Source organism: Symphalangus syndactylus, chromosome 16 (assembly GCF_028878055.3).
Source record: "Symphalangus syndactylus isolate Jambi chromosome 16, NHGRI_mSymSyn1-v2.1_pri, whole genome shotgun sequence".
Classification (NCBI taxonomy): Eukaryota; Metazoa; Chordata; class Mammalia; order Primates; family Hylobatidae; genus Symphalangus; species Symphalangus syndactylus.
The window spans coordinates 45,676,891-45,691,523 of NC_072438.2; the positions used below are offsets into that span (position 1 = coordinate 45,676,891).

At 39.3% G+C, this 14,633-nt stretch overlaps 2 protein-coding genes across 7 annotated transcripts in view; one reads left to right on the forward strand and one right to left on the reverse strand.

The window, feature by feature from the left end:
- Nucleotides 1-14,633, forward strand: part of FAM114A1 (family with sequence similarity 114 member A1) — a 106,797-nt gene that overhangs the window by 91,088 nt on the left and 1,076 nt on the right. For both annotated transcript variants that reach the window (XM_063619820.1, XM_063619821.1), the window contains one exon: nucleotides 12,582-12,826. In XM_063619820.1, the coding sequence (XP_063475890.1) occupies nucleotides 12,582-12,824 (243 nt within the window). In that variant the 3' untranslated portion in view covers nucleotides 12,825-12,826. The remainder of the gene's footprint in view (nucleotides 1-12,581; nucleotides 12,827-14,633) is intronic.
- TMEM156 (transmembrane protein 156) overlaps nucleotides 851-14,633 on the reverse strand; it is a 203,102-nt gene continuing 189,319 nt past the window's right edge. For 4 of the 5 annotated variants that reach the window (XM_063619844.1, XM_063619843.1, XM_055246203.2 and 1 more), the window contains 2 exons: nucleotides 5,831-5,936; nucleotides 851-2,488 (listed from right to left, as the gene is read on the reverse strand). In XM_063619844.1, coding sequence (XP_063475914.1) covers nucleotides 5,869-5,936 — 68 coding nt within the window. In that variant the 3' untranslated portion in view covers nucleotides 851-2,488; nucleotides 5,831-5,868. The remainder of the gene's footprint in view (nucleotides 2,489-5,830; nucleotides 5,937-14,633) is intronic. The other variant, XM_055246204.2, reaches the window with a different exon arrangement.

Sequence of the window (14,633 nt, forward strand, 5' to 3'; positions counted from 1 at the left end):
ATTCGTAACCACAAAAATAATGACAAAGTAATAGGTATGAAAAGGGCTATGGGGGCTGAGAACACGTATATTTGAGAGGTTTGGTGATTCTGAGAAATCAGGAAAAGCCATCTTCAAAACCCTTCTCAAAAGCCTGCCCTAATTCCTCCCAACTAGAAGTGATCCTATTGGCTTGTAAATTCTCAGCAGGAAGCATGCATCCTGCAATTGACACTTAGCTTACCATATTGTGTCCAGGATTTTCACCAGTGGCGTACACATCCTGTCTCCTCTGCCAGAGTGTAAATTCTCTGTAGGCAGGGTAGACCGTCTACATCTTTGTGTGCTTCACAGTATCTGTTAAAAGTCGATTATTTTAATGAATAGGTGAAATTAGCTTCCTGAAAGCTGCCACGATTTAACTGGACTCGAAGCTTAACATATGCTTTTTTGCAAGCCAAGTTCTCATTGATTTCTAAAGTCATTTGTCAGAACATAAGAGGTGATGTGTAGGGAAACAATAATTTGGCTTCTGAGAAATTGCATAATATCCATACCTCATAGGGTGTAATGCCCCTACACTACTGCCGAAAAATCCCAGACCTGAGTTTGACTCACCTATTATTTAGGGATACACAGACGAGAAAAAGTGAGACTACTATAATTCCGTTTGCCAAATCTTCAATCTCCAAGTTTTACAATTAGAATCTCAATTTGTGATCTAGAGAAAAAAATAATCGAATATCAGAAAAAAAAAAAAACCTCTGTGTGCTGGAATATTCACGCCTCTTAGATCGCTTATGTAGGAAGGGAAAAATATCTTTTCCTTCTACCCTTTTAAATTCAGAGCTGAATCCTCTATAATAAAAGATTAAACAGAGAAAAACATATTGATTTATTTAAACAAGTTCTACGTAACACAAGGGCCATCCTTAGGAAGTGAAGATCAGAGGAAACAGTTACACTTGAGTGTTTTTAGTAGTAGGTTTGATGAAGAATGGAGAGAGACTTGCAGAAATATGATCAGGCAAAAAGAGTACTAGGTCTAATAGGAATAAATGGAGGGAAACTTAGCAGAGCCCATTTGCTCAGATTCTCCTCTGTGTCTCTGTGTCTTGGGAGACAGGGAACCACCTTTCCTCTGTGGATATAGGAAGAGCACCTCTCACATGAAGGTCCTATGATGTGTTTTAGAGGAAGGTCAGCAAAGGTTTTATTACCTGCTTCCGGGGAGAAAGGTGGCAAAGGAAGGTCAGAGTAATATTTCCACTTGAAATTTGCCATTTTCTCAAATCCTTCAGCTTAAAAAATTCAATTTGCCAAGGTGCCATATTTTTGGGCAGCATGTCCTCAACCCCGTCACTGATTATTAAATCTGACCCTGCAGTTAACCCTCTAAATCAACTCAGATAAGCAATTATAACCATATAATGATGGCCAGGAGATTAAGTTCCATCTTAACTCTGGAAAAGCATGTTTATATTTTAATGTTAAGAGCTGCCCTCTTGTCTATATGTGCTTTTTTATTGTCATTAATAACTATAATTATGCTTGACATTAATAATGGCTATAACAAATATGAAAGCCAAAAGAATCAAAGGAAACATTTTGCTATTAGATTTAAGTACTTAAGTATTTTATTTAAATTCGTTTTATTTTGGTATCTTCGATTTTTTTTTTTTTTTTTTTTTTTTTTTTGAGACAGAGTCTTGCTCTGCGCCCGGCTGGAATGCAGTGGCGTGATCTTGGTTCACTGCAAACTCCACCTGCCAGGTTCAAGCAATTCTCCTGCCTCAGCCTCCTGAGGAGCTGAGACTACAGGCGCGCACCACCACACCCAGCTAATTTTTGTATTTTTAGTAGGACAGGGTTTCACCATGTTGGCCAGGATGGTCTCAATCTCTTGACCTCATGATCCTCCCACCTCAGGCTCCCAAAGTGCTGGGATTACAGGCATGAGCCACCGCGCCCAGACTCTTTGAATTTTTTTAAAAACATCCTGGTGCCAAAAGGCAGCAAGATTCATAAATGCAAACAAACATATAAACAAACAACCAGACCCTCTTAAATAATGTGAAATAAAAATAATCTATCTGCATAGGAAAAAATTATCAAATCAGCATCTACAATGTGGCCCAATAAAAGAAAGGGTTTTCATATTTGATCCTGTTTTTGGTTCCTCAAAATTAAAATCTTGACTCCATTCTGTGCTGTATAATGATAGATTTTTTTTTAAGAAGAGAGAGAGTAGGAATTCTCTTGCTGTTTCCATGGGTTTCATCATCTTTTTTTCCATGACTCATAATGGCTTCTTGCAAACACTCTTGTTCCCTTGATCTCATGGGTCAAATGAATGCTCTTAAGCCAGTTTTCATCAACCAGTCAGCATTCCTCCTGCTTTCCAACTGTGCATCTTCGGCTGGACACAAACATTTTCCAGTCTACTCGTACACAAAATAAAATTATGAGTATTCTTCAGAGGGCTCAGTCCAAGTTGCCCAGGGATATTCTGAAGATTTAAATAAAAGCAAGAAAATATTATTCACACAAAAATTTTGTTAAGTGTTACTTGAATTAGAACTGGTAGAAAACAATTTTAAAACCATTTATTAAAACTATGCCTTATAAGACCACCAAAAACTGTCCTCAAGTCTCTGACTCAGGGCTCTTTCAGGGCAACCTGACCGCCTCAACCTCCCAAAGTCACCTTCCGTGACTTATTTTCCTTTGGGTAGATACCCAGTAGTGGGATTGCTAAATGGAACAGTAGTTCTATTTTTAGTTTTTTGAGAAATCTCCTTACTGTTTTCTGTAGTGGCTATACTAGTTTACATTCCTACCAGCAGTGTATAAGAGTTCCCAAAGTTGGGACAGTTATTCTCTCTTTTCAGGGTGACCCCAGGGCTGATTCTGTGTTACGCCATGGCACCCCCCGTTATATCCCTAAGAAGACAATGTGCTCAGTGATAACAAACTTCTCAGCCTAGGACCAAGGAAACCTAGAGTCTCCTCTAACCTCTGCTGCTACAGCATGTTTGGTTTATTTTCTTTATCTGTCAAATGAAAGTGTAAGTGTTCATGCCAGCTTCTTTCAATTATAACATTCCATGATTCTAACACAGAGACATAGAAATTGGGATTTATTCGTTTACTTAACAAATCCTTATTGAACATCTAAAGGCTAGGCATCATGTCCTCTGAAGGAGGAGTCTCTCTATCACGCTCCCCAAGTCCCTCTCTTCCCATGTGAACACCTCTATCATGTTACTTGAACCTTTATTGGAATTAGGGCTTCTCTAATCTGACTCCTCCATTGACTACATTGTTGTTTTTGCCGATGAGTAGGATTCTCAACATATAGTAGGTGGTCAAAAATCATTTGGTGAATGAACAAAGAAAAAGGAACGCTTCAGATGCAAAGATAAGCATCCCAGAATGAACAACCAGAATGAGAGGTCTCAAGCGTAATAATTTCCAGTAATATTTCATTGACACAATCATATGACTACACTATATGCTACTTAGGAATTTCTGAGCCAACAGCAGATCCTGGTTGCATTGAGACCCAAAGTACTAAGACCTGCCTCTCTTTAACCTTGAACACAGACAGATCCTTGGCACTTAGTTTCAGTTTGGCGTATTGAGCCATCTACGCTGGATCCCTTTGGCTGCCTCTCCCAATCTGCCCTCCACTCGTTTCCACCCTACTTGATGCCCTGGGAGGCCAACTTACATAACTGCCTCCACTGGGCTCCAGTGCCCTCTGGCTCTGGCTGGGTTTGGTCAATGGGGGAGTACTAGCACATTAGAGGAAGAGAGGATAGCAAAGTTGGGGTTTGTACAAATTTATGGGGTACCTGTTAACTTTTGTTCTATGTATATAATGCATAGTGATTAGTGATCAAGTCAGAATACTTAGGGTATCTGTCACCAAAGTACAATACATTTTTGTGTAATTATAGTCACGCTACTGTGCTTTCAGACATTCAATGTATTCCTTCTACCTAACTGTGCATTTGTACCCTTTAATCCATTTCCCTTCATCCTCTCCCCACAACTTACCTTTCCCAGTCTCTGTTCTCTATCTTTCCACTCTACCTCCATGTGATCAATTTTTTTAGCTCTCACCTACAAGTGGAGAACATGTGATATTTGCCTTTTTGTCCGTGGCTTACTTCACTTGAGATAATGACCTCCAGTCCCATCCAAGTTGCTGCATATGGCATGATTTCATTTTTTACGGCAAATATTTCATTGTAGATATGCACCACATTTGTTTATCCATTCACCTGTTGATGGGCACTTAGGTCCATTCCATATCTTTGCTATTGTGACTAGTGCTACGATAAACATGTTAGTATAGGTATCCCTTTGCTATAGTGATTTATTTTCTTTTTCTGTTTCTTTCTTTTTTTTTCTTTTAGACATGGTCTCACTTTGTCTCCCAAGCTAGAGCGCAGTGGCGTGGCATGAACACAGCTCACTGCAGCCTCAACTTCCCAGGCTCAAGTGATCCTCCTGCCTCAGCCTCCCCAGTAGCTGGGATTTCAGGCACATGTCACCACACCTGGCTAATTTTTGTATTTTTTGTAGAGACAGGGTTTCACCATGTTGCTCAGGCTGGTCTCGAACCCCTGAGCTCCAGCAACCTGCCCCCCTCAGCCTCCCAAAGTGCTGAGATTACAGGTGTGAGCCACCACACTCTGAGCTGATTTATTTTCCTTTGGGTAGATACCCAGTAGTGGGATTGCTGAATGGAACAGTAGTTCTATTTTAAGTTTTTTGAGAAATCTCCTACTGTTTTCTGTAGTGGCTATACTCTTCCTACCAACAGCGTAAAAGAGTTCCCAAAGTTAGCATAGTTATTCTCTCTTTTCAGGGTGACCCCAGGCTATAGTGTCCCTTGACCAAATGTCACAGCTCCTGTAGGACAGCCCTCTTCACACACTGCGTGTGTGTGTGTGTGTGTGTGTGTGTGTGTGTGTGTACATGCATGCATATCTGTCTCTGTCTCTGTCTCTCTGGGTTTCTTTCCCCTTTAGTCTTAAAGACAGTAGCAGGGCCCCACTATTCCTAGTCTCAGAGTGCTGCATTCTCCCCTTTCGTTTTTCCCACACCCTAGCTTAATATGCCCTTCATGAAACTCATCTCAAATTATTCAATTTGAGTACAATATCAATTTCCTAATAGGACCTTGACTGATAACCACCCATGTATTCTGAAGAGTAAATGATATAACCAATTACCACAAAGCACAATAAGGGGGATGCTAATAAATGCTAGTTTCCCTCCCCTTCCCTGTTATAATTTTTATATCCCCTACAATGGCTATTCCTAGTGCCTTTAACGTAATTGCTACTTAAGAAAGATTTGATGAATGAATAAAAAAACATTTCAACATTTTTGACCATACTTTTAGACTTAAATACATGGAAATCAATATGCATTAATTTAGATTATCAGATGTTACATTTAGAGAAGTTTTTATTTCAATAATTGGGGAGGAGGCAGTTTGCTTTACACATCTCATTCTCTATTTTCTCATAGTCTAACTAAGTTATAGCTCGACTCCAGGAAAAACAGGGCCAAGGGATAAACTAACATCTCAGGAGCAGTTTAAAAGACTAAGAGATTAGTTTAACAGACTAAGAGATCCATCTACTGATCCTTCCTAGATCTTAGAGAAAATAGTCATTTTATTTCATGTCATCTAATTCATATGAACTGACTTTGCAAATTCATCATTTTCTACCTCCTACCAGACAGAAATGGAGTTTGGGATCAACTGTGCATCCTTGAATCTATCTGTGTTTATAATGAATAAAGTCGATAAAGCCAAATCATCACTCACCGTATATATTGATCTCACTGATGCACTGTGGAAGTAACTTATAGTTCTGGTATTGGGGGAAGCACTTCCTGGACTTGATCCAAAGGCAGCCTCTGCGTGGTCTCTGCTATTTAAGAAGGAGAACTGTTTTAGTCTATATGAAGCAAACAGCAAAAAGACACATGCTTATCCTAATGTAGTAAGTGTAGTAAGAGAACCATGCTTACCTCTAGAAAGGATTTTGGGACTTTCTACCCTCACTAATTTTCCTGCCTACCTCTCTAACACCTTTCATCCATTTCTCTCAACTCCTCACCCTATGTCCTGGGCACAAAGACCTGAAGCATACTTAAGGAAGACAACGTAGAGAACAAATTTGAAGTTCAGTGTCAAGTAGCAAGCAAAGAATCTTAGTTTGGAAACTGACTGCAAACATTTTAGTCTATCACATTTTGTTGAAATATGTCCCTAAGGAGAATATTAATGATGTCTTTGATCTCAGGGACAATTTTACCAAGAAGCAAATTACAAATGAGATGAATTCTAATCTGTCTTCCTGCTCATGACTGTGTGATTTTATAAAATTCTTCTAATATTATCCTCAGCCGACTTTGAGGTGGAAGATGAAACTTTATTTCCTACATTATGGCATCTCGTTCATTCCTCTAAGATCCACGGTCTTGTTTTTCTAGCTTTTATATTGAAAATTGAGTTTTTGTTTCATAGATATCTCTACTTTTGATACAAAACCTTGAACACAGGTGAAATTGAGGTGACCTACAATTTTTTTTTTTTTAAGACGGAGTTTCGCTCTTGTTGCCCAGCCTGGAGTGCAATGGTGCCATCTTGGCTCACCACAACCTCTGCCTTCTGGGTTCAGGTGATGCTCCTGCCTCAGCCTCCCTAGTAGCTGGTATTACAGGCATGCATCACCATGCCTGGCTAATTTTGTATTTTTACTAGAGACGGGGTTTCTCCATGTTGATCAGGCTGGTCTGGAACTCCCAACCTCGGGTGATCCGCCCACCTTGGCCTCCCAACGTGCTGGGATTACAGGTGTGAGCCACCGTGCCCAGCCGAAGTGACCTACAATTTAAAGAGAAGTTTGGGTGGTTGCTACTTAAGAAGAGAAATCAGAAAGGGAGATTTAGTGTATTCAAGAAAATGATGCTTCTTGTCCATGAAGATGATCAAACACTGGTACAGAAATACTGTTGAAACTTCTCTGGGAATTTTTTTTTTTTCTGAGACAGAGTCTCACTCTGTCACCCAGGCTAGAGTGCAATGATGCGATCTCAGCTCACTGCAACCTCTGCCTCCTGGGTTCAAGCAATTCTGTCTCAGCCTCCTGAGTAGCTGGGATCACAGGTGTGCGCCACCACACCTGGCTAATTTTTGTATTTTTAATAGAGATGGAGTTTCACCATGTGGGCCAGGCTGGTCTCAAACTCCTGACCTTAAGTGATCCACCTGCCTCGGCCTCCCAAAGTGCTGGGATTACAGGCATGAGCCACCATGCCCTGCCTCTTGCTTTCTTTTTTCTTTTTTTTTTTTCTGAGGAGTAGTGGGGAGGGATTCACTGCCTTCTATATCCAGAAGGTCAATATTCTTGGCACATAGTAGGCTCACACACAAAAAACTGTTTTTGGAAGAATTTATTCTGAATGAGCCTGAGCAGCCTTTCAGGTGTGTAAGCACCAGCCACTTGTATTTCCTTTTCTGTAGGCGGTCCAGTCTTACCTTTCACCATTTGCCTACTGGATTGTGGTCTGTTTTTCAATTATTAGAAGCTCCTTATTTACTACAGAATTAGTTGCTTACTCGATAAACTGCAAATAATTTTGCCCATTAGTTGTTGGTCTTTTATCTTAGCTTGTGATAGTTTTTTTGCTGTGTACATTTTTTTCCACATAGTCAATTTGATAAGTCTCTTCTCTGAGTTTTGTGTCATGATTAGAAAGACCAATTTTGCAGTTATAAATGGGTCATAGCATTGATTCTTCTATTACTTTTATAGTTTAATGTTTAAATTAAAATCATTGATCCATTTAAAAGTCACCCTAATGTGAGTGTGAGATCTTGATTAAGTTAACTTGTCCTAAATTATTATTCAGTCATCCCAATACCAGTCAGTTAGTAATCCAGTACCTTGATGGAATGAATATCTCTCCTCTATTCTTCTATTTCAATTTTTTCCTGGCTATTACTCACAGTTTACTTTTCATAGGGATATTGAAATGAACTTTTTATTTCAAAAGATATTATTTTTATTTAGGAAGAATTAGCATCTTTATATATTCATCTTCCACTTCAAGAACATGATACACTTTTCCATTATTCAAGTCATTTTTATGTCACTCAGCAGCATTTTACTGAAGTTTTCTTCAGAAAGATCTTGCAAATTTCTTATTAAGTTTCTTCCTAGTTACTTTATCTATTTACAATTGTTTTAAATGCAGTGTATCCTCTAACTGGTTATTGTTTAAACTGTGCTACTGGATTGCTAATGTTTTATTTAGGATTTTGCATGGATATACACAAGTAAGTTTCTCAATGATCTACCTATTGTTTAAATAGGTAGATCCTATTGATTTTTAAAATATTTTTGTACCCTGTCCCTTACTGAATTTTTCTTTTTTATGACTTTTTTTTAGGGAATTATCTTAAGTTTTCCAGGTACGCAATTGTATCATCTGCAAAATAAGTGATCATTTTACCTATTCTTTCCAATTTTGAAACTTTGTATTTCTGATCACTTAACTAACTGTGTTGACTAGTACTTCCAATACAATGGTAGATAAAATGGCAGTAGTGGACAACCTGGAAAATTTCTGGCTTGGCAGGGCACGCTTTTAGTGTTTCCCTATTAAACATATTTCTGGGGTTTTTTGTTTGTTTGAGAGAAATATATTTTATCATTTTATCACGTTAAGGAAGTATATATTTGTCTTATTTTTATTAGAAGTTTTAATGAAAAATGCATTGTATTTTGTCAAATGCATTTTTAGTATAACCAACCATTTATCTCTTTACATCTATAAATATGATGATGAGTAACAGGTTTTCTAATGCTAAACTGTCCTGTAATTCCTGGAATAGGCACCCTTGATCAGGCAGGAGTGTGTGTGTGTGTGTGTGTGTGTGTGTTATTTTTAAACTGTGCTACTGGATTGCTAATGTTTTATTTAGGATTTTTGCATGGATATACACAAGTAAGATTTCTCAATGATTTATTTATTTTTTCTTTCTTTCCTTTTTTTTTTGAGACAAGCTCTTGCACTGTCACCCAGGCTGGAGTATAGTGGTGCCATCATGGCTCACTGCAGCCTCAAACTCCTGGGCTCAAGCAATCCTCCTACCTCAGCCTTGCAAAGCCCTGAGATTACAGGCATGAGCCACTGCATCCAGGCTGATTTCATTTTAGACTCAACCTTTCTTGGATTTGAATATTATTAATAATGTTTATTTCAAAAATAGAATTAGGAAATATCTTTGGTCTTGCAACAGTTTAAATACCATTGGAAATACCTATGTCTTAGAGATTGTTTACATTCTCCTGTGAACTTCTCTTCCTGTTACTTTTTGAAGGAGGATCACCCGAGGTCAGGAGATGGAGACCATCCTGGCCAACATGGTGAAACCCCATCTCTACTAAAAATATGAAAATTAGCTGGGCGTGGTGGCGCGTGCCTGTAATCTCAGTTACTTGGGAGGCTGAGGCAGGAGAATCGCTTCAACTCACTCGGGAGGTGGAAGTTGCAGTGAGCCAAGATCATGCCACTGCACTCCAGCCTGGTGAGAGAGCTAGACTCTGTCTCAAAAAAAAAAAAAAAAAAAGCAAACTGCCATGCTGTGAAATGCCTATGGAGAGGGACTCCTGGTGGTGACTGCCAAGTGGTCTCTGGGACCTGAGGGCAGCCTCCAGTGGACAGCCAGGAAGACGCCAAGGCCCTCAGTACACAGCCATAAAAGAATTCTTCCCGTAACCCGAGTGAGCATAGATGCATAGCATCCAGATGGGAATACAGTTCAGCTGACATCTTGATTTCAGCCTATGAGACCCTAAGCAGAAGATCCAGTTAAGCCATGCACAGATATCTGACCAACAGAAACTGTGAGATAATAAGTGTGTGCTGTTTTAAGCCACTAAGTGTATGGTAATTGGTTACACAACAACAGAAAGCTAGTAAGTACAGTGACCCACAGACCCTTGGCCTGAAAATCAACAGAGGTAGTTATTTAGAATGCATGTTGCAGATCTATTGAATTAAGAATCTCTCTTCATAGAAGCTTAGGAGCCTGGATTTTTATAGACATCCAAGTTGATTCTGATGCACATTAAAGCTTCAGAATGAATTTACCATGCAAATATCAAAGCATCTTATAACCCACAATTTAACATTTGACATTGTTCTTTTGTTGTTGTTGTTTTTGTTCTTGTTTGAGACAGAGTCTGGCTCTGTCGCTCAGGCTGGAGTGCAGTGGCACGATCTTGGTTCACTGCAGGCTCCACCTCCCAAGTTCAAGCAATTCTCCTGCTTCAGCCTCCTGAGAAGCTGGGACTACAAGCGTGCACCACCACACCAGCTAATTTTTGTATTTTTAGTAGAGATGGGGTTTCACCATGTTGGCCAGGCTGGTCTCAAACTCCTGGCCTCAAGTGATCCGCCCACCTCGGCCTTCCAAAATGCTAGGATTACAGGCTTGAGCCACTGGGCCCAGCTGAGATCGTTCTTTATGAAGGTTAAGATATCAAAAGAGCCTATTCATGAAACTAAATAATTATCCAAGGAAACTAACAGAGTTCTTTTGGTTGAAAAGCCAAACTGCTGGTTTGGCTGGTGTTTGCTGGTATTTATAGCATAAAATATAACTGTAATTTACAACAGAAAGCGATTGCCTGTCACAATGATTGCCTAGTCTAAAGTAATTCTCTAGTGGGGCATTATCTTCAGTTTCTTTCAGTATCCAAAGTCATGTAACTTATATGGTAACAGCAAAACTTCTAAAAATTGATTAAAAGGCAAAAAGGTAGGATATATGTCATTTTAATGCCTTCTTCAGAATAGCTAAAATGGGTGGAAATTTTTTCTAGTTCTTCTTAAGAAATACAATTTCTTTCAAATAATTTTAATTCACCAACACTAGTTAAGGCAGTAGGAACAGTCAGAAATATTTTAAAACTTCACGGCAGTCTTTTCATGAATTTGTCAAATCTCTGAAACAAACATTTCTATGACTTCTTTTCATAAACTTCAAAGAGACTTAAAAAAATTTTTTTAAATCCCAGTCTGAATTTTGACCTGGCTGAATCTAGTGAACAGAATAGATTTTCAGGAGTAGAAACTGATTAAAAATAAAACTCCATGCCTTATGCTCTCAAATAAAGCCCCTATCACACTATCCCTGACCATGCCCAGGCAGCCCTCGGATGCTTCTTCTTTTTCTTCTTTTAGAAAATGATTTCTATCACTTTTCAAAGGTGCTTTATATCCATGACATCTGGTATCTAACCTCAACTCATCTTTCCCAAGTAACTTTTGATTCCCACTGAGTAATGGAAACTTGCAAGGTGTTTTTCTTACTTTGGTCCTGATGATTTTCATGTCAAAGACAAGGTCCATCCCCCACCATGAAGGCACATCTAAAACTTCCTCATCCTAGCCAGCCTCTCTTGACTGCTAAGGGAATGTGCCCCAACCATTTTTTTTATGCTCTTATCTCCAAAACTACTTGTTCAGTAGTTTTGGAGATAAGATACTACTCAGTAGTTTTGGAGATAAGATAAGTAGTTTTAGAGATAATAACCATGTAAACTGCATTTTACATGGTTATTAAATTGGAAAGCCAAAAGTAACTTTTAAAAAAAACCAAGAAGGAGTAAATAGGGTTAGGTGATCACATAGTATATGTCCCTCTGTGCCCTCCACTTCCCAAATAGAGACGTTACCCAACTTTGTTGTAATTACTCATTTGTCTGCCTCCTTGAGCACAAAGATTGTATTTTGGGCACTGTTTTATTCCCTAGAACCTACCTTAGACACATAATAGATACTCAACAAATATGGGCTGAATGATCAAAAGAATATCATTTAACGCCTCTGTGCCTCATTTTTCTCAGTAACAGGGTATGGGTTCAGGCAGTTCAAGGAGCAGTTCTAGAGGGCCACCCATGATTTGGGGAGTAAGAAAAATAAAATGGTCCTCTGATTTTAATCTATAAAATCAGCACACGATCAGCACACAGACACACAAATTCATCTTCAAAAAATTATTCCCAATTCACAGCTAGTTAAATGTTAAAACCTTTCTGTTATGAGCTTGCCAGGCTACCCCTAAAATGGGGAGAAAGGTCTCAAGCTGTCCGCAAAGGAATGCATTTTTTTTTCTTTTGAGACAGGGTCTCGCTCTGTCACCTAGGCTGGAGTGCAGAGGCACAGTCACATCTCATTGCAGCCTTCACCTCTCAGGCTCAAGGGATCCTCCCACCTCAGGCTCCTGAAATGTTGGATTACAGGTGTGAGCCACTGCACCTGGACTGGCAAGGGAATGCGTTTTAAGACCTAACCAACAACTCTTTCCTGTGATTTGACTTCCCACACGGATCTGTCTTGGGAGAGAAAATGCACATTTGCTGTCAGAAGTGTTTGATCTGTATTTCTCTCTATTGTATCATTCTTTATGGATTAATGCACTGGCCTTGAGGTTTTATAAACCTGTTGGTGTGAACTGCATTATACAATGGATCCTTCTTGATGTGCTGCCATTGCAGGAGGCTAAGTCCCCAGGCCTAAAGGGAAGCACTGGACCAGATAGATTTACCGTCATGAGGCACCTGTGCAGCCTTGTGGGCAGCAGTGGCCAAGCAGCCAATCCTGGCAGAGTCCTGGCCTTGCCCCACACGTTCCATTCAAAGTTTTGGCAGTGGGGACTGACACCTGCACAACCAAGATCACTTCCCTGTGGCTTTCGCAAAGCTAGTGTGGCTGCCTTGAGGCTAAAAGGAGGAAAATAAAGGTAAGGATAAAACGAGATGAGAACTGTGAATTTTGGTATATTATACTTGGAAAAATAGAAAGCATTATCAAGCACAAAAAATATTTTCACCAGCATCTTTTTAAGCCCTCCCAGGGGGCATGCACAGAATTTAGTAGGAGCCATATATATTCAGCAGGGGAGGCCTATGGGTAGCTGACCTTGGAAATGATGCCCCTAGCTCCTTCTTTTCTCCATCACACTTTGGGAGATGCAGCCATCATGACTCTTCATGGAAACTATGGTAATAAATGCCTAAACTGTTATCCACAAAGTACTTGGGTTTCCTCACAAGAGCGTCTCCAAAAATGAAGGAATTCAGGTTAATCTTCATAGATTACTTAGGTCAAGACAGCTGTGAAAATTTTCTGATGTTTTAGTGATTCTTATTCAGTTCTGTGACCTGGCTTCAAAAAACCTTCCAGTCTCCTTATTACCAGAGAAATGCAGAACTTCAATATTGCTATACATCATTCTGACCTTTTCATCACATAAAAACATTGACAGTTTTCTGTAAGCCCAAGATAGCGAGTAGCCTTTTAGGGCTAACAGAACCAATTACGGCCGCTTAAAATAGATTTCTGTTATCCAAGGTGCCAACTTCCTCCCATGTTCAAAGCTCCATCTGTTATTAACAATGATCTTAAAACTAGTCATCTGCTCCAAGTCTAGTCAATGTGAAAATAAAATGAGGACGGAAAATAAATGACTGCAAAATTTTTCAGATTAACTAAAAAATAAAAAAAAAATCTTGAACTGACAGCTGCCAATATTCTGAGCCACTGATTCAGTTTCTGGTTAATTCACACTGCAGATATCTTTAATACTCCAAAGGATAAAACCGGTGAAGTGTTTAACCATTTTCTTTTTATTATTTTGGATAGGCGTAATCAAAAGTTATAAGTTAGAGGTGAAAGCATTTGAAAGGCTTTTGTAAGACAGCAGCAGCCATTCTTTCAACACAGTCAATGTAGAGTTGTATTTATTTGGCAAATATTTATTGGGTACCTACGACGTGCCCATATATATGCATTATGCTATAAGCTGGGGATGAAGTGATGAGTATCATCAGATAGTGTCCTTGACCTCAAAGAGCCAACTGGCTCGTGGGAGAAACACTAATCAAATAATAACACAAAGCACAATAACACAAAAACGTAAAATAGCAACAGTGATTGTTGCTGCAAAGAAAGATGTACGGTGTTATGAGGGTGTGTAATAAGGAGAATCGACCCAGTCCAGGAGGTCTGAAACAACTTTGTTAATTAAGCCAAGATCAGATGGGAAGGATGGGAGCTAACGAGACAATGTCAAGGTGGGAGGGGAGCAGGTTTGTAGAGGGTGGCAGGAGAGGCGGGATGGTTCAGGCAGGGACAATCTATATTAAGATGAAGGAGATGTTTATGTGCACATGTTTTACCATCAATTCTTCCGGACCTGGCATAAATGCCTGTCACATAAAGGCATTCAATGAACAACTAGAATAAATCATCCTATTCCGCCTATAGATTCTTCACATTTGTGAATTTCTTCCTGCAAAAAGAATCAGCCTCTTCACTTTGATCCATTCTGTAACCAAGCAGATGGCAGTAACCTTTCCTTTTTTATGAACCTAAATCTGTATTTTAAGAGTCATAAATAAGATAGTTAAGCAAGTAAAAATTAAATTTTCATGTTATCTTGCTTGGTTGCAGGACATCTGGCACCAGTAATTTATCTTCTCATCTGCAGGAAGTTAAAACCTGCTTAGTCTTTATTATACTGGCCGTGAACATGTTGCAAATTATAA